This window comes from Lutjanus erythropterus, chromosome 16 (genome assembly GCF_056507025.1).
Source record: "Lutjanus erythropterus isolate fLutEry1 chromosome 16, fLutEry1.hap2, whole genome shotgun sequence".
Lineage (NCBI taxonomy): Eukaryota > Metazoa > Chordata > Actinopteri > Lutjaniformes > Lutjanidae > Lutjanus > Lutjanus erythropterus.
This window is the reverse complement of record NC_139332.1, coordinates 31,450,125-31,471,801: the sequence shown is the minus strand read 5'-3', so window position 1 is coordinate 31,471,801 and position 21,677 is coordinate 31,450,125. Positions and strand designations below refer to the sequence as shown.

Sequence of the window (21,677 nt, the reverse complement as noted above, 5' to 3'; positions counted from 1 at the left end):
TTCTGTGGAAGTGTCTCAGTTTCTTTGATTTTGGTAGGTTTGCTTTTAATTATGTTGTCTCCTGTGTTTCGTCTCAGTGTGAACACAAGTAACTTAAAAATTCATATGGGATTTTTATTTTAAATCGTAGCTGATATTAGATACATGAATTCAAGATGAATTTCAAACCAAAGATATTTATCCTTGAATCTTTTTAAAAAGAGTGAAGGTTGGTTGTGTTTTGTAAATCTGGTATGTTTCATCCTGTTCTGTCATTAATGTAGTGGAGTGAGTGGACATGAAGTAGAAAAGAAACCTGTCACTGCACGATTAAAAGAAAAAAAAATAAAATAACTGACATCTAAGACATCGGATTCCTTTTTAATAAAACTACAACCTGCCTCAACTCTAAAATGTTGTTGAGATCTTAAGACACTGAAGTCAGCTCTCACCCTGGATGATGCGGAGGCTGTCGGTGTGGCGGGGGCGGAGGGAGCAGAGGGGAGGGAGGCGCCGCTGTGGGAGGCTGAGGAGGAGGAGCGGGTGGGCGAGGCGTTGCGGGAGCCAGGTTTGGAGCGTCGACCCCGGGAGCGGAAGGCAGCCAGACCCTGAGACGCTCCTTCAGGAAGGATGAACTTCTCCCTCAGCTCCAGGTTGGTGCGACCGCGAGCTGAAGAGAAACAGAGAGAGAAAAAATACAAATGAGTGGGTCCGTTTGTGTCGGCTCACAGTTCTCCTCCAGCAGGGGGCGGCAGAGGCAGCGAGCAGGGTGAGGGAGAGAGTCAGTGCTTCCTTTGGCTGCAGACATCAGAGTCCGTGCATGTTTCATTTGAGAGTGCACGTGAGCAGGGCGGGAGTTTGGAGGGGAGGGGTTCGGGGGTTCAGGAGGTCGTAAGTGCACTTTAGTTGGATTGTTTTTGAGGGGAGAGGTGAGTGAGTGTGTTTGGTTGGAGTGCAAAAGTTGGACTAAATTAATCAATTCGATACGCAACGAAAGTCAGCAGGTCGTCCACATGTGTGGACACGTTTTGGAGACACGCTGTCATTGCTGCAGACAAATTCATCAAATACCTCCACAGGTCTTTGTTCTTATTTCACACATTTCCTTGTTCATGGCCAGAGAAAACATTTTCTGTTCTGGGGACATTATTTTCTCAACAAGAGAGCTAAGAAAAACGCTAACAGAGTGCTGATTGTATCTTTAAAGGAATAATTCAACATTTTGGGATATCTGATGATTCATTTTCCTGAACAAGAACAGGTTGCAACTGGCCAAGAAATAACCCTGTACGGAACTTCCAGGTTCTGTTCCAGAAGAAAGAAAATATAACATTTATAACAACCCTAATGACTAAAAATCCAGCCTTGGAACATAGCCTTTATCAACAGTAAGTCATGTCTGGCACTGCATATCTTTGTTTATTCGATATTTCTGTTTTTTAACAATCTTTAATAAACTTAATTTCAGATAAGTCCTTGACCTTTCTGGGCTAAATGTCACGGCTCAACAGATGTGGTGAGTCAAGGGGCTATGGGAACCTCTGACACGTCTGTAAAAAGAGTGTTGGTGAATTTTAGGGATACGACAGAAAAAAGTTAGGATGATATAAGTAACAACGCTGGTAAACTTTCAAGGCAGCTGTAGTTTTTCCCCGTGCTTATCAAGTAACTGTTGTACAGTTGCAAATTCTGTAAATTTTCTGTAACCTATAGATGAACATGTGACCAGCTGATCAAAATGCATTTGTTTTTCTCATTTTAAGTTATATTAGAACAATACTAGGGGCACATCTGCCTGTCTTTATTCAATAAATGACTCTGCCAAACAAAATAATGTACAATGGCGTGTAATCGCTGCCATTTCCAGACTATCAAAGCAGACCAAAATAAACTGAGCAACCTGTGAGCTCGGAAGAAGTGACACACAAAACATACATTGTCGATTAATACATTTCTGATTGGTTAAACTCCTAAGTGTGATTAATTGATTAATCATTAATCATTAACATTGCTTGCTGTTTAGTTTGTCAAAACGGTTTTATTTTCTGATAACAGGTGCTGTCGTAGATGCCAGTTTGTCTTAGAGAAAGTAAACATGAGAAACACACTTCATGACCGAAGAAAGAAGCTGGTGAAATAGAGGCAGGCTTGGACGTGAATTATGACTTCGGCTTTATAGGAACATTTCCCAAAATGTCGAACCAGTTCCTTTAAGCAATGGCAAGTGTCTCCAGTTATGAGAAATGTCAATTCCCTGAGTGACGCACACACTTTCATTGCGTATTTGCTTTACAACATCTGAGGGGTGGTGGGACCAAAGCACAGCCTCTCTTCTCTCGTTTTTTTTTCAACAAGCTCTCCCAGTTGAACTCATTTTCACTTCTTGCTGCGGAGGAGCTTCTCAGCTCTGTTGTGTATACACAGTATGTGTATAAATACATGTGGGGGGTCATGCCTGGTTTATGCTTAGCGGGAGAGAGCCCAGAGATTCAGGGTTTCTCCCTTCTTCAAAAGACACTCAGCAGCATTCTCGGACAGAAAGTAGTGCAGCAGCCCCAGCAGACAACAACAAGCCTGGAGAAGCCAGCCACAAAGAGAGACAGAGAGATAACAAAAGGAACAAAAACAAAACAAAACAAAAAAACTAGACAAAAGAACCAGAGAAGAGCGAAACAGGATAGACAGAATCAGATTGGAAGCATGGAATAGAAACAAAGTGAAAGGAGTGAAGAATAGTGTAAAAAGAGTCAAGAGAAGAGGGCTGTTGCTAGCTGTAGCAGCGGTGCAACTCCTAGCCTCATGGCCATCGTCCCTAGCAACCAAACAGCAATGCCAGTCAATTAAACGGGTGCACCCTGCAATTACGTCCCCCCTCAACACCAGCCAGCCAGGTGCACCCTGTAATTGTGTCTCCCACCAACCAGCCATCACATTTAAAGGAGCCGCGTTGGAAGCCAGCGTTATTAGAAACCCAGGCTGGCCACGCCCAGGTCTTAAACACTCACTGTCTCTTTACACTTAGGTTACAAGAATTCTAACTTACTTAATTTGGGCTTAAACTACAAAACAACAACAACAAAAAAAAAATACATATATAATCAGTGTTCATTGTAACATGAAAACACAACAATATTCTAGAGGTGTATAAATTATGTCTTCTTTTCTCTACCCATGTTTCTATTATTAGCTCACCTTGTAAAAGTTGGCCATCTTTAAATCACAAATTTAAAAAAAGTCCTTAAAAAATAGAATAAAATAAAAAATAAAGACCAGGGGTTGGCCAAATCCTGCTTTGTTGTGAGTGGGAAAGCATGACGCAAACATGTGGCACAAAGACAAGACTTGACATCAATGCCTAAACACACAAACCTGACCGCAGTTAGAGACTGTACACACACATATATATATACATATACATATATAGACACACAGAGGACAGCTGTGGTTAAAGATGGAGGCTGACAGCTGGACGCACAGACAGATGGATGGAGAGTGAAAGAAATGTAGTGACAGAGAAGCAGAGAGAGGAAGTGTAGATACCTCGGCAGCAGAAATAGCCAGGAGTGACTGTCACTAAGAGACACAAGAGACAACGTGAAATAACAGCATGCTCATGGTGGAATGAAGAGAGTCTCTCACACAAAGATATCACTCTAAACACACTCATGCACACACACAAGCACTGCTTTTGGAGTTGAGACCGTTAAAGGGATAGTTCAGATTTGTTGTGAGATATTTATTTATAGTCAGTTACCTACAGCAGATGGCAGCTGACATGCCCTCAGTTTAGAGAAGTATAAGTAGTACTGCTACGCTAAGCTTCAGCTTTTTCAGATGGGAAACTGCTGTTATTTGAATAAATATCACTCTCCAAAGCCGCCAGATTCCTTTGGCAAAAACTATTGTGTTATTGTGTGACATCACTGAATTCAAACCAACCTTTAAAAACACCAAAGTCACACAATTACAAAAAAAACACAACCGGTGGAAGAAGGTGTTGCGTAACAACTCCTGTGTTCTGTAAGGTAATTTTTTTTTTTTTTCCCCAAAGCAGTCCGGTTGCTTTGGAGGGAGTGATATTTGGCTCATTTAACAGCCATTTCCTGTTGAAAAAGGCTGTCTTACATCAAGCTAAAGCTGTGAAAATACAAAAAAGATGCGACTTTGTGTAAAACACATATAAAAACAGAATGAACAGACCTGCAAAAACTTTTTGACTTACAATCAACTTAATAGAAATATTTAACGTTCACAGTGATAAACTTAATTGTTTTTTTTTGTAAATATACGCTTATTCTGAATTTAATGCCTTCAACATGTTTCAGAAAAGTTGGCACAGAGGTAATGTTTACCACTGTGCTAAAATATGTTTTGCTGTTGACCCTGTACACACCAGTACACTGCATGGCTTCCTACACTTGTTCTCCTGCTATGTCTCCAAACTGGGGGCGCATCAAATGTCGTCTACTGGAGGTAAAACACTGACTATGTAAGTACCTCATACAACCCCACTTCATATAATCTGAACTATCCCTTTAAATTAATTGATTTGTAAAAATTTACTCCTTCGATGCCACAATCCTCGACACACTCAAACAGACCATAAACACACACACACACACACAGACGACCAATGGGGGTCCGGACGAGTGTCAGTGACCTCTGAAATAGGTTTAAAAAAAATCCGGTCAGGATATCGGAGCTTGTGTGAATGGCGACAGCCGGGAGAGGGAGGTCAGGAGAGAGGAGGAGCAGAACAGTGGGGAGACATAACGTTAGTCAGGTGATCACAGTCAGCAAGGCACAGCAACAAGGCCAAACCAACAAACCCAAGAAGAAGAAGAAAAGATGAAGATGATGGAAGAGAAGAAGAAGAGAAAAGAGGAGAAATCTGGCAGACTGAGTCCAGGAGAGACAGAGAAAGAACCAAAACAGATGGGACGGAGAAGAGACAGGCAGTTAGGAGAGAGTGAAAGCGTAAGAGATAGAGGAGAAACCCAACCTATACGAGATGAGATGGAGCTACTGGAATCGGAGCGGAGAATCTTAAGTCCTGGATGTTGCACTGAGGAAAGAGAAAAAGGGAGGGAGGGATAAAGAGAGGGGGAGGAAGAGGAGAGAACTGAGGACCATGCATCATGCAATACTACTGTTTTATTTTAAAAAGAATGAAAAATATAAGACAGGACAGAGGCCGATAAAAGAGAGAATCAGCCGTGGATATACAGAAATAAAACGTGTGATGGGATAAGATGGTGAAGTCCTTGGGGACTGACAGAGGACGGGCTCGGAGGGAACAGAGAGATTTTTTGGGGAATAAGAGATGGAGAGAGAAACAAAAACACCGACTTTAGACGGCACCGGAGTGAGACGAGGCAGCGTTTCACTGCTGCATCACCTGCTGACAGACAACTTGACAAACTTGAGTCAGTTTCGTCGGTGCTTCACTGTGATCCTTTGGTGTGTATGTTGTCAATCACTTAGTCTTGGTGGTGTAAATGTCAGGAGCTCAGTAAAGGAGGTAAGTTTGCTTTTTGTAAAGAGTTGAGTGTGTTTGTGTTTGTGCTAGAGCCCGACCCATATCTGACCCACACATCACAATTAAAATTGCTCTCAGCATGCACACATTAAATAGGTTTGTCAGGTTTGTGCATTTAGGACCTGATGTTAGAAGCCTTTAGCCATGTTACCATCAACATATATTTATTCACGTTTTGAAGTATGGCATTAGAAAAGGTTGATGGAAACAAAACAAAATTAAAAAATATCTTTCTTAATTTCATAAAATTATTTTTAAACTAATTCATTAAGCATTTTCTTTTGCTGATTGACTCGAATTTGTGTAAAATTTGCGATACAGTTGGATGGAAACAAGGCTAGTGACCCGTACATATGAAGGGTTGAACATTTCACAGATCTTTTGCATTTTTTTGGACTAAACACCTCAGAATGTAATGTGTTTATGTAGAAAAAATAAGTCATTTGAGCCAGCTGTGGCCCCTTTAGGTCATCTTAGTTTATTATATATATCATATCAAAACTGTCGTACAAAAATGTCAAAGATAAGAAAACCAAGTAAACTTGTAAATGAAGAACACAGATAGAAGTCATTGGCAACCAGTTATTTAAATAATATAAAATCTATTTGAAATTCATAATACAGTTTTGCTCACATCACACATTACTTAATATTTATTATTGTTCTGTCATTTATTTCTTTTCAAAAAGTTTTATAGACTGAATTTTTATACATACAGTATATTACAAACATGGTTTGTAGTCCTTATTGATTCTAATTTAATCTCTAGTGAAATTTACTGTTTAAAAAGTACCGTGATGTTTTTTTTAAGTAAGCAGCTTATCTTGGTCACAATTTCATAAATTAACCAAATTTCAACGAAAGATAATTTAAAATACTAAAAATCCAGTATTGGTCGAGCTCTAGTAAATACATGTGAATGACAGAAGATGAGACAGAGGAGAAAAAAGAAGGTGTGATGACGTCTGTGTTCTGCATCTCTGTGTTTGAAAGAGAGATGAGGCAAGGCTGCGTGTGTGTGTGTGTGTGTGTGTGTGTGTGTGTGTGTGTGTGTGTGTGTGTGTGTGTGTGTGTGTGTGTGTGTATGAGAGTAAACACCACTCACCTCTGCATGGATCATTTTTGACCAGGAACTCGTCCAGAGCCATCCAACCACCTCCGACTCTCACCATCACCGTGCTGCGTAAAATCCTCACCAGACGCAGCTGCTGAGAGTCACCGAACTGAGCAGGTAAAAAAAAAACATACAGGGGGAAGGGACGAAGAGAAATGAGGAGAAAAAGGGCAAGGAATCACAGACAACACGAGAGCGGAGGTCGAGGGAAAAGATGAAATGAAAAAGTAGAATTGGCAGACAGAAAGAGAAAGTAAGACAAAGGAGAAAGTCAGTGAGTAAAATATATTTGATATATTGATTGAAAAGTTTTAAATGATTCACAGCATCACACTGAGCAGCCCACGTACCAAACCTGAACAGATGATCTGTTCTACTCCATGCAATGATAGAAAAAACATGCACTGACAGAACTAAACACCTAGACACCCAGCCACCCACATAGAAATCACTGGTATTTTTATATTTTTCATCTTTTCATAAATTGTTCAAACCGCCCAGCAAAGCCGAACTCCAAAGCGATCAGACCAGCACAAAAGGAATTTTTCTGGATCTCTCTCCAAGCAACTTGATTTGCTTCCCAGTTTCAGTCCAAAGCACACTATATATCACCTAACCACTAATTACCACTTCAGCCATGTCACTGTCGCCTGCCTCACATTGTGCAATTTGTCACTCTCAACACTAAACAAATCACAGCAGGAACATAACCGGAGGGTGAAACCTGCTTACACGTTGCAAAGCCACAATGGAGTGCTTCATCCTTTAAGTTTCTTTTTTTAAAACCATTATTTAATATGGAATTACAGCAACAAACAAAATACTTTTTGTAGGAACAGACAGCACTCTATTGCTGCAGAATCAGGAAGCAGGTTTCACACATCCAGTCACAGCAGCAGCAAACACTTTACCTGGTTTCCGAGGAAGAACTATAATAAATCCCGTAGACACGGAGCACAGGAACACAAGGAGAAAGAAACAGAGCAAGAGTGAAACAACATGTACTGACAACTGAGGTTTGTAAGGTATGAATGGATACCATTTATTTGTGTACATGATCTTATGAAAGCTTTCTCTAAATGGCTTAATTTTATTGTGTGTCTCTGTTAGTTGTGTAAGCAGAAAGATGCAGTGGACATGGATGCCTGACGATGTTATGGCGGTGCCTCTTAAAACTACAAGCTGATGATGGCAAGATGGAGGGGAAGACAGTGACAGTGAAGAAAAGTGAAGCCAGACATGAACATGAGCACAAGACAGACAAAAAACAAATCGCTGTACTATTAGTATCCCCAGTGTCCTGAGGTCAGACACTAGATATCATTACCCCTGAGTGGATAATGATGGAGTGGACACACATACTGTAGCAGTGGTAGTGATGGATGATCCAGTAAATACTGCTGAAAGCTGTCAGAGCTGTTTATGACCGCTGTAAAATGCTGCATATACAGTACACACACACAGACTGCTGGTCAAACCTTTAATTACTGAAGCTTCTTTATCCTACAAAATAAAGGCCTGTATTTGATGATGGTGATTTTTTATTTTTATTTTTGACCAACAAACTCTTAACATCTCAAAGTCACTTGTATTTTTGCAGGCTCCGTGTCTATCATGTTGTATTCTTAAATTTAGTCTCTTCATAAACAAATTGGTTTCTGTAGCCGCCTAATAACACCGGTGACATATTTTGATATAAATTCACATGCAGAAAAAGTTTTACCATATGATAGGATGTATAATTTTGATTAAATACAGGAAAATATATTTTACTATTTCTGGAAGGAGGTTGGAAGTTTTCGAGTTCCGAGATTATTATTATTTTAGTTAAAATAATCAAATTTCTTTCTAAGTTTCACTAACAATAATGAACTGTGGTCTTTATTGTTAGGAGCAAATAACCTCTGAATATTTACATCTGAAATTACCTCTGAGTCTGGTTCATTTGCTACAACAGGTTCCTTTCATAGTTCAGTCTGAATAAATCTTATTTAAACCTGCTTGATTTGAACACCACCCAACAGGTCTATCTCTTTCAAACCCAGCAGCCCTGTGTGCATTTATGCAGTCATGTTTACACGGTTTTATTAATGTTTTGGCGATGACAAACAATGCTCAGCTGAAAATCCTGGAAGGCTGTGAGATGTTATTAACATGTTATATCAATGTTATCATGACATGTGATGACATGTTATGATACAGACAATTAATACACTCATAAATACACCATGACATCATGATGTGAGATGGACACACAAGAGAAATGCTGTGAAGTTAATGTGGAGAAGTTAATTGGTGCCTGCTAGACAAGTGAAGACACAGCCAGTTAATAATACACTGTCCATTATAAAAACTGGGTCAAACAGAGTTTGCAAAATAACTGTCAGCAATTTCACACTCACATTTAACCCAAAATTACAGTGTAAAAGTTTATTCTTGGATTGTTTGTATTTATTATTGATAAAGAATTCAACTGTAGCAACAATGAGCTGTTAAAACAAATTTGACTATAGCCTTTGGTATTAAATTTAGTGTTTAGTGTCAAAGCAAACTTAATTAGACCCGTTGTATGTGACAGTTTTTACTTGTCTGCCAATCTAAGCATGAAGAGAAAAATAGCCAACAATTATTTGCAAGTCCCCTTTGACCCAGGTCTGTTAACAATTAGAGATCAATCAAATGCAAAAACATGAACATTTCTTCTTTTACATTATCTTAAACATATATTACAGTTTGTAACTTATTCTACCAAGAATGTCGGTTCTATAAAAAATGTCTGAGCTGAACTTACCCGGTATTTGTTCTCTCCTATCTGCTCCACTTGGAACCTCTTGGCACATTTACACTGGGCCACCTGCCGAGTCACCTGCACAACAACAAACAACATGTCACTGAATGCATTCAGACTGTGTAATAGCTAATTGGTTTTCCTGTGTCTTTTTAAGATTTATTTTATTGTGAATTTTTGCAGGAACAGCATACAATTAAAGTAATTGCTCCAAACTTAGCTGGCAGCTAATTTACAGCTGCGTATTCCTGGGTAGATAGACAATAAAAAAATAAGAGAACAGCAAGCACGCTACATAAAACAGCACAATACGTTAAAGCCCACCAGTGTGCGATAATAGTGCAGCTGGTAGCTCATTGTTTGAATACTTGGTGCTGATATTGCACCATAAACATCTTCATAACTTCATATTTAATTGGTTATGTACATCATTTGTTTCCATTATTTGATTTAGAGTTTTCTTACCTCATCCTCTATCTTATCAGCGTCAGTGGTGGGTCTGTAGGCGTCCTTGTTGGGGTGCAGAGCAGCAACAAACTCGTAGTAGTCGATATAACCATCTCCATCTCTGTCAAAGATGTCCGCCACAGCTGTCATCTCCAGCTTACTGGTGGGAAACTCTGCACAGAGGGACAACAGGAATTCATACATCATTCAATGTAAATCAAAACTGTCAAAACAAGTAATCACAAAACCAAACGTCATCGTCACCCGTAACCTACTTGATGCCAGGATGCCGTCGATAAACTCCTGCCGAGTGATCTTTCCATCTTGGTCCTTGTCGATACGTCTGAAGAAGTCCATGACACGAGATTTTTTGTGGTTCATCCAGCGCATGTACTTTTTCCTCCACACATCAAAGTCAAAGTTGGCAAACTCTTTGAGCTGAAGAAGAGAAAGAACAGTGACAGAAAGAATGTGAGTCTGTATGTTTAAGTAATTTCAAGTTGTTGCCAGAACTGTCTATATTGGGACTGAACTTTTACGAAATTGGTACATATCTAAATGTAAGTCAAATCATATGTTGACAACAATGTTACCTCCTCCAATCTGTCCAGACCATCGTTGAGTTTGCGCTGGCGGTCGAGAGCCAGCAGCCAAACTTGCTGCCACCTGGCACAGAGCTGGTTGAGTCGGGGGTTTCCTCCAGAGACCTGCATGGCTGCCTGCTGCTGTTGCTGTTGTTGCTGGTGTTTGCCTGGAGAACAAGAAAAGAGTTAATAAATCCTCTCTGTCACACATGAGTAAACTGTACGTTTCTAACACATGCTCTCATGCTTCTGTAAAAACGAGTGAAAGACAATAATATTTGTCCATAAAACGGTAAACACAGGTGACTTACGAGCTCCTCTCCTCTCAGCCAGGCTGCTCGGAGCCTCCGCTGGTTTTCTTTTGTAGGTCTTTGTCACTTTGTCAACATCTGGCTGTTTCCTCGTCATCTCCTCCATAAACATCTGACAACAACAAACACCAGCAGTGAGTAAGCAGAGTTTGACAACACGACTGTTAATGGACAGAACAAACACAGGCAGGTTTGCATTAAAATACTCAAAACTGTGTTTGGGTGTTTAGTTGCACATAAACATATGATGAGTCAGTGTAACCCACCTGGTGTTCTGTGATGAGTGCTTTGAGCTGTGGGATGTCCTGAGGAAGTGGCTCTGTGTCTCTCTGGACCAATGTGGTCTCAGCCCACTGTAGCCATGACAACAGCTCCTCCAGCAGGTTGGCGTTGTTAAGCACCTCAGTCAGAGCCGTCTCCAGCCGCTGCTCATGCTGTTTGGCCCATGTCAGCACCTGCAGAGTGAAGATGTTGGTTAATATAAGACATTTCTATCTTATTTTCATCATATTATTTGTCATATGTACCTTGATAAAATATGTTTCTAGTTAAATAAAGGTTAATAAATGCAGGTCCTCCAAAATCCCCCAAACCCTAAAGATAAAATATTGAAAAGGCAAACTTCAAAACAATACCTACCCTAAGATATTAAATAATTATTTAAGCAAGTATCTAATTAAAACATAATGATATCTGGAGGACGGTTCTCAACCTCAGCCCTGCCCTCGATTCCTCACCTCCTCAAATCGTGCCCTGATGATGGTGATCCAGTGTTTGATGGTGGTGATGGAGTCGGGGTGACAGACGGTCAGGATGCCCTCTCCCATGCCAGCAGCCTTGTTGACATCTGCCCTCTTCTCCTCCACGGTGCCCATGAAGTCACGATGTGTGTGCAGCAGCGCCTGCAGAGTCTCTGCCTCTTCGGGAAGGACGCCACGGAAACGAAGCGTCTGCTCCGCCTCAGAGAGCCACTCCAGGAGCACCTGCACCGCTGTGCGGAACTCCTCCGCCTGACGGAGAAAAGGTAGATGGTCTTTAATCATGCCCTATGCATTATTTGTCAGCAAGGTTTGATGTTTAAGGAAAGAATAAATCAGGGTGTCTACATCTATCAACAAGTCAAATGTAAGACTTTTTAATGCCACAGCTTAATTAAACTTGAGGTCAATTTAAAAAAAAATAAACATAAATTTTGAAAATACAGGTATAATCTTCTGAGCAAATACATAAACTGTCAGTTGAAAGTAAGAAGTGAGGCAAAATGACAATAAATGGTGAATATTTGCCCAAATACATTTATTAGCAAAAACCTAAAAGACAGATATAATACGAGATATAAGACAGGATAACAGAGGCATTTTAATTCAACTCTTGTGCTTGGAATGAATTTTAGACCATTTTAGACCACAATTACAGCAATAAATTAATATTTAAGACCTTTCCATACAGAATTTAATTTGTACCCCCCTATAAACTTTACATCAGTAGTGCAGCTTTTTCTCTGACCTGTTTGAGGGCCTGCTGGAGGCGGGTTTGCTTTGTGACCGACAGGGCGCACACTGTATCCCAGCGGTTGCTGAGCTCCTGAAGTTGAACTTTGACCCACGCCGTGTCATCGCGGCCGGTATCCATCAGCTCTCGAGCTGAGCGCTTCAGAGCCTGAACACTGCTGGTTCTCTTCCCCAGCTCCTTTTGGAAAGCCTGCAGGTTCAGACATGAGACACTACATGAAGATAGTGCACTGCAGGTATGCATGGTATCAGACTCCTAATGTATTTATTATCATCTCAGTTCTGTTTCGTGTACAGACCTTATGTGAGTCCATGAGGTTGGACACCAGATCCAGATCTCCGTGGACAGGCTGGTCTTCAGCCAGCTGGGGCTCCACTCTGTACAACCAGTCCACCAGGGCCTGGAGAGCCTCAGCGAACTGGCCTGAGAACAGCAGCGCCTCCTCCAGCTTGTGTTGTCTGGATTGGGCACAGAAGACATAAAGCTGTCAATTCATGTTCCATAATATGTCACATCTGTAATAAACTGCTGGAAAAGTCAGTTTTATTGTCCATCCTTCGTCCTCTGTACCTCTCTACACTCTTGCCACAGACGGTGTCCCACTTGTCGCGGACCTCTCCCACCAGGTGATCCAGTTTCTGGGTGTCTGCAGGTAGCTGAGCTTTGTCTCTCATGGCTTTCCCGGACCTCACTGTGGTGTCATAAACAGGCTGCTTCGACCCCAATGCTTTCTGAAACTCCTGGATGGGTGGAGACAATGAAAGAAAAAGAGTTGTAGATGAAAACAAAACAAAAGAGAAAAACAAAAATACTGACTTCGTAGACTTAGAGGAAATATGTATGATATTTATCCACGCTACCTTGTGTTTGGCCAGTTGAACTTTGATCTTGTCTGGCTCGTTGGAGATCTCCAGCTCTGAGTCCAGTCTTTTCTCGGCTTCCTCTAGCCAGTCTGTCAGCTTCCTCCAGGCCTCGTGGAACTGAAGACAGAAATTTACAGTTTGATATCGTAATACATTATTCTCTTGCTGAAAAAAGATAACACTGATTCAGTTCTCTCCTAAAAAATGAAATGCAATCTTCACAATCTGGAATTATAATCACTCAGGTTGCAAAAAGATCACTTAAATGTATTAAATTTAGCTGAGACTCTAAAACACAACTATAAACCACCAATAGCAAAACATGTTATAGTTTAACGCCACATTGACCATACAAATATCATATTTAATGTAAATCAGTTCATTACCTGTTTGGCACGTTTGCGGGCCTCGTCAAGGTGTCGGCCGCGGTCCAGTGACCTCTGGACCAGCTTGTCCCAACGAGCCTGAACGCTGAGCAGCAGGTTTTTGATGAGAACGACATCCTGCTTCAGGCTGGCAAAGCGAAGCTGAGAACCGGCCTTCTCCAGAGCCAAGACCTGCTCTCTGTGCGTGTTCACCTCATTCACAAACACCTGCGCGGACACAGACAGGAGTGTGGAACGAGTTAACGAAAATGTTACAATGACTTAGACCAAGGAGAAATTCTGATAAAACAATAACAATGATGACATCAACTTTGGTTGATGTCAGACTATGCAAAGGAAAACAAAACTATTTACATACAGGTGACTTAACAATGTTTCTAGTAGCTGAGGCAGGTTCAGTACCTTGTGCTCGTCGATCTGGAAGAGGACAGTGTCCAGTATGAGACTTGGGGGTTGGGCCATGTTCAGGGTCTGTTCAGCCTGGGTCAGCCAGTTGATGGTGTCCTGCAGAGAAGTCTGGAAACCTGTTGCCAAGGAAACGGCCTCGTCCAACTTGGCCTGGAAAGTTCAAGAGTTTAAAGTTAAAAACAAATCAGTAAGTATAAGAAATTATCTCAGTATCAGTAACAACACTGACAAAAACTGCAAATAATCACAATGAAGATCTATTTAGATTTATAGACAAATATAATATCAAAAAGTCAAGTGCAGAATAGGACAGAGTAATAAAACACAGTCCGCATGTTATGTCATGTTACCCTGCGGTCGTCCATCTTGGTGTTGAGGCTGGCCCACTTGTTCTGCAGCATGCCCAGGTTCTGCTGGGTCTGAGTGGTACCGGGTCCTGCTTCCTCTCCTCCACGAGCCAGCAGCATGGACTCTCCTTGATCCAGGAGGCGGTGGTACTGTTCTGCACGCTGAGCCAGTTGGGCCTGGAGCTCCTGCAGACAGAGAATAGATAAAATACAAACGTGACTAAAAGGTGAGCGTTGTTGTGTCTCACTGGTTGGTTTAGAACAATGGAGGGTATTAAAGTTTCATAGTCACAGTAAACCAAGTGTCTCTGTGTAAACAATAGAGCATGTGTAAACTAATACTCCGAGCATCTGCTCTATACTTTGCTGGTAAAATATTTTATGTACATGTAAAATCCCTTTATGAGACTGCAAATACCTGCTGTATGTTTACCTTACATTGGCTTACATTTATTTTGCTGTTTTGTTCAAAGTTACTTTCAAGTGCATTCAACCACGAGAATACAACCGAAAAACTGCAAGAATCATGTAGTTGCACTGACATTTACACAAAATTTGTTGTCGATTTGTGATTGAAGCATTCAACAAGTGCTTAAAACACTATTGCACACTGTTGCAACACTACTTTATATAAAAATATTTGTTTTAGAAAAAAAAAGTCTCCTTGCATACAATCTTCATTAAATTGTGTGAGATTTAGAAACAATTCCTTATGCAGTTCAATGCAAAATGAAGCAGAGATGCAGAAGAGGTGTATCTATATGTGATGTGCATGAACATAAAGGTGTAATGTGATTCTCTGTTACCATGTGTTGCTGTAGCTGCTCCCTGGCTGTTTCAGGGAGACCGCCTGTTGGCTTGGCGGCAGACAGCTGGCTCTCCGTCCTCCTCAGCCATTGGAGGAACTCCTCCAGCTCACCATGGAAACCTTCAGCCTGCACACAAACAAGTGAGGAAGGGGGAAAACAGGTATAGATTAATTATTTAGCTGTTGATTAAGATATCATGAAAATATTAACTCTCTAGCTGTTTTTAATGCTACTGCTATTATTTTATTTACTACTGCTGCTGCTGTTGGTACTGCTTTCAGTTTCTTTTTCTAACTCTTTGTCCTCCCAGTACCTGGTGCAGGGCAGCCTCCAGTAGCTTCTGCCGCTCCTGGGTCTTGAGCAGGAGGTTCTCCCAGCTCTGGTTGAGCTGATCCAGTTGGTCCCTCAAGTGGCTGGCCTCGTCACCAGGAGAGGACTCCAGCAGCTCAGCGCCAGCCTTGTTCACAGTCTCCACCGTGGCATGATGAGATAGCACATCGTTACGCAAGACCTGGAACAGAGAGGAGGGAGAAAGAAATTAATGATACGGAATTAAATTTGAATAAAAAGATGCAACAAGCAGTACAACAAGAGCACAGCTGAACAGAAGGTTTCAGAAGTTTAAATGAGATAGAAGTCCAACTTTTATTGTGTGTGGTTCTCAAAAGAGAAGAAAAGAAACCACATTAGAGCTACAGGACTTGGACAGGATTAATGCCAATAATGTGACAGCAAAACAGTTAAAGAAACAGTATCTCTTCAAACAGGTTAATTTACAGTCTTTACAACCTGACCAAGAAGAAGTCAGAATGTAAGGAAACAGATGAGAAGTATCACTTTTTTTTGTAATGAACGGAGACATACGTGGTGCTTGGCCAGCTCGATTTCAATGGCCTTGGGGTCAGAGCTGACCGGTCGCTGTGTGTCCAGAGTTGTGTGCGTGTGGTTCAGCCAGGCCTGCAGCTCAGAGAGGGCATGCTGGAACTGACCCAGGGCCAGCAGGGCTGCCTCCAGCTTGTGCTGTGGTGGAAGAAACAGAAGTTTTGGGCTTAAAAATAGGAACTCAAAATATTTGGACTGTAATGAAAAGCAGCTGTCAAATACATGGAATCCTCCAGAATGCCAGTAAAGACCAACAGCATCAACTTCCAAGGGAAACGCAGTGGAGTGAGAGCTGGAGTCAGACTGATGTCTCGGTGGAACAGTTATTGTACTCAGGGACGACTCAGTGATTCTAACTCTTCAGCCACATGTGTGGTTTCATTACCTGTCTGTGGGTGATTTTATCCCCCAGGTTGTCCCAGAGATGTCGGAGCTCGGTCAGTGGCTCCTGGATCATGTCCCTGTCTGTCTGATCTGACACCTTCTTCAACAGCAGCTCCCCCTGGTGGCAGAGCTTCTCCATGTCAATCTGCTGCTGGTAAACCTCCACCTTGTACTGCTGCTCGGAGCGAATGGACAGATGAGAGGAGGAAAAAGTGGTAAAGAAAGGAGAGGAGAGTGGTGTTAAATAATGTGTTTAAACAAATTAAGGAATTTGCCAATTTAATATCAAATTCATATGGATTTGTAAGATGTTATAGCAAATCTTACAACTCAAAACTTCCAACCACAAATTAAAATGAATAAATTCAAATTACTGCTGGTAATAATCAGTGTGTAAAATGCATTCACAAATTACTGATTTATTCAACATCAAGGAAAAATATGTCTCCTTTGCCGACCTTGAGCTCTTCAATCTGCTGTTTGACAGTTCCCAGATCAGTTCCCACAGTCGACATGTCACACAGCTTGATCACCGCGTTGTCCAGATAGTCAAACATGGACTGGAAATGAAACAGAAAAAAATACTTAAAAACTTACAGCACCCAACATCAACAGGATCACAGTTACTAGGTATTACCTTGTGCTATACATGAAAATGTTTGATACTATTAAACTACTAAAAACGAGCTCAAGGACATATGATTTGCCTCTAGGTTTCCCTGAAGTTAAAGTGTTTCTATGATACTGCTGCAATGTTACACAGTTGTTTATCCAATTAGTCTTATTCTCTAAAAAAGATAAAATAATGTTAAAACAGTCTAAACATTGAAAGAGAAAAGGCAATCAGTCCTCTTATCATTAATGAATAAAGGCCCAGTTAAATACAGTCACCAGGTCTATTCCAAGGGCCTAGATGTTAATTTCTTATGTCTGACTTGTAAGGGAATTAAAATTGTATAACAATGAACCTTTTTACTTTTTTTTCCCCCCACTTCATTAGTTTTCACAATTGGAAAAGAAGCAATATGCTAATATTGCTAATTAGCCAGGCATGAACTTAGAATGTTAGGCTATTTAAATAATCACAATGATTTCTTTTTTTCATGTTTATACATGATCAAAGAGCCATACTGAGGTTGTTAAAGGGCTGGATTTGGCCCCTTGAGACAGACCACAACGAGTCATACTCTAAATCACACTTATACGTCATACTCATACCCACTGGAGGGGAAAACTGTCAGCGCCACAATATACAACCAAGGCTGGAAACACTAACAAAGTGACTTAAGCTGGCTAAAAACATTAGATTTCAGCATGTCAAAGGATTATTTTAGCACCCTATGTCTACCAAAGAGGAAAAGCTGACAGCCTCATATTGCCTGTACATCTCGGTCTCTATGTGCTGCCAACTGAAAATGGCTGCTCGACTAAGTCTGATTTACAAACCTGCAGTGCGTCTTGATACTGCACAGATGCTGTCATGGCCTCCTCCAGCCTCTCCATCCTCTCTCTCCATGTCCGGTTCAGGCCCTCCCAGGCAGCATTCATCTGTGAAACAGACAGGAAAACAGAGGAATTATGTGAGTGAGACAACATGAAGTGGGACTCTTTTCAGAAGCAGCTGATGGCCTTTTCAGAAGAACGTGGTATTGATTTCTCACCTCATCAATGGTCTTCTTGACTTCAGGTTTCTCAGTTTCTCCACAGGCAAAGATGAGGTCAGCTCCGAGGGTCCTGACAAACTCCAGCTCCTCCCTCAGACCATCAGTCTCTGCCTTAATGGCCTGGTGGAAAGATGGACAGACATTATATTGAGTTGTATAGAATAAAAAACTACATAACAGACAATTAGCTCTTCTCTTTCTCTGCTCTGCCTGGTTATCACTGTTCGTTCTCCCTCATGTTCTCCATACCTCAGCAGCTTCAATCTGTTGTTTGATGAGTGAGGGGTCTACACCAGGGTCCTCCAGCTCTTTCACAATATCTTGAGAGTCTCTGAGCGTGCTCAGTAGCGCCGCCACGTCGGCCCAGAACTTCCCTGCCAGGTCCAAGACGTCGTTCAGCTTCCCCTCCCTCTCCTCTGCCCGCTGCCGGATCTCATCCCACAGGGAGCGCAGGCGCAGGAGGCGGGAACGAACGGCTGCAGGAGAGAGGAGTCAGAGTTTAAACAGGCTGGAAGAGAAAAGCTGGTGGGATCTCACTGGGCAAACTGGAAAATACGTCTTCATCAGTCTTTAGCAAAGTAGTCTATTTCAATTCAAGATGAGTAATTATGTTTTCTTTGTTTGAATGTTTCCATCTAGTGTCCAGTCCTGGTAAGTTAAGTCTTTCCTCAGTCCACTCCCACTATCTCTGCACACTGAGGCCTTTCATTTCCATGAAGCGTGGAGGGCTGGAGGGTATCAAAGCACAGAGTTCCTCTGTAGGCAACATAACAAAGACTCATGTGTCCGTTTTGTCTCACCATATGGTGGCGTTGGAAGAAATATGCAGAACTTCACTGCTGTATCGGCTCCATTTTAAGATTTGACAAGGTCTGCTCAGGGTTGGCTTTGTGCCAGTGAAACAGTGACTTACTTTGGCCAGACGATTGTTCAGTGAACTAGTTGGACTGAAGCCCAAAATAAGATTTTAGTATTTTTCAGCCTGATTACAGACGCCTGTTATGTTCGCCTGTCTGTTCTGACTCCTATTTCTGATGCCCTTTAACACAGACAAAAAAAATAAATTGTTTGATTGTGTAATGTTTTGTTTCATTCATAGCCAGTACTATGGCCACACAATGAATGCCTACAACATAAGTTGGCAGAAATGTGTAGTATTTTAGTTATTTAGTAAATTAGCGATTTAGCTGGTAGCCATTTTGGCAACTGTAATTGCAAATGTAATTTTAAAGTTACACTCTGTAAACTTGAATAATTATGAATGAATGAAATAGTAAAATGAAATCTTTTAAATACAGTAATTGCATGAAGGAATGCATAAAGGCCCTCACCCTGTTTGACACATGAACTCTGTGTACTGTCTGCCTGTTTGTCACTTTGAATATTATGGGCTGTCATTCACTGTCAGACACATCGCAGCCACTCACCCTGGGCAGCAGGATCGTCGTGAGCAGCTCGTCCGATGAGCTCCTCCCCGCGGGCGCAGAGAGCAGAGAAGCTCGGCAGCAGTTTGTCCAGCTCAAGCCCCTGGGCTCGGTGCTCTGCCAGCTGCTCCCTGATCTTCTCCACCTCCGCCGCCACAGAGGGAGGCTGCCGCAAACGCTGGACGGCCCCCTCCAGGGTCTCCAACAGGGGGTCCATCTTGTCATGAAACTGGGGAATGAAAGGAGAATTGGAAGGAAGTTATTATGAGGAGGAGGAGGAGGAGGAGGACAGAGTGTGTTGAGGGGGCTGGGTTTGGTTTTGATAGCTGGGTGACATTTTGAAAGTGAGAAAATACTGAGACATTATGTGGGTGGTCAGCCATCTGTGGCACACTGCATTAACTTTTAGGGTTTTTTATTATAAATGTTATATCAGATTTCAACGGAGGAAGTAGAACAGCTTTGCAGTTCCTCTAGAGCAGACCTATTCAATTAGTGGCCCAGTGGTCGAATCTGGCCCTATAATGAACTCAATCCAGTTCTTTGATAATTTAGAAATATGAAAACAAAAGTATATAATTGCGACTTTATTTCCATAACCTGTTAACATTCTATGTTTACGTGTGTTAACATTGTTCAATTAGCCCATTCACTGGTTACTTCAGTTAAGAAGCACAGATAAACTTCTTATTTTACAAGTTTTAACTCAGACTGTTTAACCAGACGGAATTCACTCAAACTGAACGAGAAAAAAGAAAAGTTTAACACAACATTGTGTTTATTAAAACAACAAGTTATTTCTAGGGTTTCAAAGGTGCTTTCTTTTTAATTTCCTTTTGTACATGTTTCTTTTCCAATTGTGAAAACTAATAAAGCTGAGTAAAAATAGAAAAAGGGGAAATGTTTTACACATTTAAATTCCTAACTTTACAGGTCAGACAAAATGAAAACATCCCGCCCCTTGGCATTTTACTTTTTCAAATGTGGCATTTCTAAAAAAAAAATAATTGAACAGGCCTGCTCTACGGTCTCTAACATCTCAATGTTACACCTTCAGCATGTCATCCAGTTTGTGTAGCTGACAAATCTGGAATTATTTTACCACACAAGAGGGAGCTGCTAATACACACATTTCAGTCCACTCTACAGGGCTGAGGAGACATTATGGACAGGCATCTGAGGGACATTAAATTGCTTGATCACTACATAACAAAACAGATCTCATCTAGACATGAGGGAAAGATTTTTGTGATACAACAGTACAGCTATGACTGGTTTTAAAGGACCTAAATCAAGCCTAGTCTGAGACTAGAACAATCATCATTTGAAACATGTTTCAGTTTTAGACTAGGCTTAATTTAAGCCTACAAACCTACACAAATAGGACATTTCCCAACAGATTTAATTCAGTTTTATTGTCACTCAGGACTGGCTGACACATGGTTTGGATCTTTCTTGCAGATCATATAAAGCAAAGGTTTAAGCAGAGCAAAGTAATAATCCAGACAACCTTTATCACTCGAGATAAATTTGTCTTAACTTTGTCTGACAATGATTAGTAATTGATTAGTGATTGACTATCACAAGGTTAGTGCTTTCATATTAACTCATATTTCATTAATTGACCAAATCATGTGGTGGAAGCGCAGCCTGAGTGCCAGTTTGATGTCGTCAGTCAGTGGTCTTACCTCTACCAGCTGGGTGATTGCAGTGAGCAGTGACGATGGAGAAAATGATGGCGGGGTGGGGACAACACACACAGCACATCCACAATGAACGAGGGATGGGATGGAGGGATCGGGGATGGACATGATGAGGGAGATTAAGGTTACGTCAAAGGATGAGGGAGGGGAGACGAGGAGGTGGGTGGTTTAGGACGGAGTGAGAGATGAGGACAGTGTGGAAGTGTAGGTGGAGGAAGAGAGGGGGCGATACATGAGTTGGTTTGATGGGGACGGAGGTGGAGAAACAATACAATGAGTTAAATCAGAGACATGCATAAAGTACAGACAGGCAATATCGATGGCAGCAGCACTCAGTGTGTCACAAGTGAGTCAGTGATGTCTCATGAGATGAAGTGAATAGAGAAAGTAAAATATCTGTCAAGAAAACTAGACTGAACACATCTATATGTATGAATTAGCTCTTGTTAATGAGATACAAACATTTTAAAATGTAAAATACACAAAACACAAAGTAAAAAAATAACTCCATAAAACAAACAGCCAAGTCAAAA

At 41.3% G+C, this 21,677-nt stretch overlaps 1 protein-coding gene across 1 annotated transcript in view; it reads right to left on the bottom strand.

The window, feature by feature from the left end:
- The window catches only part of macf1a (microtubule actin crosslinking factor 1a), a 261,734-nt gene that overhangs the window by 5,864 nt on the left and 234,193 nt on the right, over positions 1 to 21,677 (bottom strand). Inside the window, exons 76-102 of the mRNA XM_084739932.1 lie at positions 19,445 to 19,670; positions 18,267 to 18,493; positions 18,015 to 18,137; positions 17,800 to 17,901; positions 16,812 to 16,913; positions 16,355 to 16,528; positions 15,952 to 16,107; positions 15,401 to 15,598; positions 15,085 to 15,213; positions 14,282 to 14,464; positions 13,926 to 14,081; positions 13,524 to 13,730; positions 13,135 to 13,254; positions 12,845 to 13,014; positions 12,573 to 12,732; positions 12,269 to 12,463; positions 11,500 to 11,772; positions 11,029 to 11,217; positions 10,763 to 10,874; positions 10,461 to 10,618; positions 10,143 to 10,305; positions 9,886 to 10,040; positions 9,424 to 9,498; positions 7,544 to 7,561; positions 6,624 to 6,741; positions 4,982 to 5,044; positions 432 to 649 (exon numbers count right to left, since the gene is read on the bottom strand). Coding sequence (XP_084596058.1) covers positions 432 to 649; positions 4,982 to 5,044; positions 6,624 to 6,741; positions 7,544 to 7,561; positions 9,424 to 9,498; positions 9,886 to 10,040; positions 10,143 to 10,305; positions 10,461 to 10,618; positions 10,763 to 10,874; positions 11,029 to 11,217; positions 11,500 to 11,772; positions 12,269 to 12,463; positions 12,573 to 12,732; positions 12,845 to 13,014; positions 13,135 to 13,254; positions 13,524 to 13,730; positions 13,926 to 14,081; positions 14,282 to 14,464; positions 15,085 to 15,213; positions 15,401 to 15,598; positions 15,952 to 16,107; positions 16,355 to 16,528; positions 16,812 to 16,913; positions 17,800 to 17,901; positions 18,015 to 18,137; positions 18,267 to 18,493; positions 19,445 to 19,670 — 4,170 coding nt within the window. The remainder of the gene's footprint in view (positions 1 to 431; positions 650 to 4,981; positions 5,045 to 6,623; positions 6,742 to 7,543; positions 7,562 to 9,423; positions 9,499 to 9,885; positions 10,041 to 10,142; positions 10,306 to 10,460; positions 10,619 to 10,762; positions 10,875 to 11,028; positions 11,218 to 11,499; positions 11,773 to 12,268; positions 12,464 to 12,572; positions 12,733 to 12,844; positions 13,015 to 13,134; positions 13,255 to 13,523; positions 13,731 to 13,925; positions 14,082 to 14,281; positions 14,465 to 15,084; positions 15,214 to 15,400; positions 15,599 to 15,951; positions 16,108 to 16,354; positions 16,529 to 16,811; positions 16,914 to 17,799; positions 17,902 to 18,014; positions 18,138 to 18,266; positions 18,494 to 19,444; positions 19,671 to 21,677) is intronic.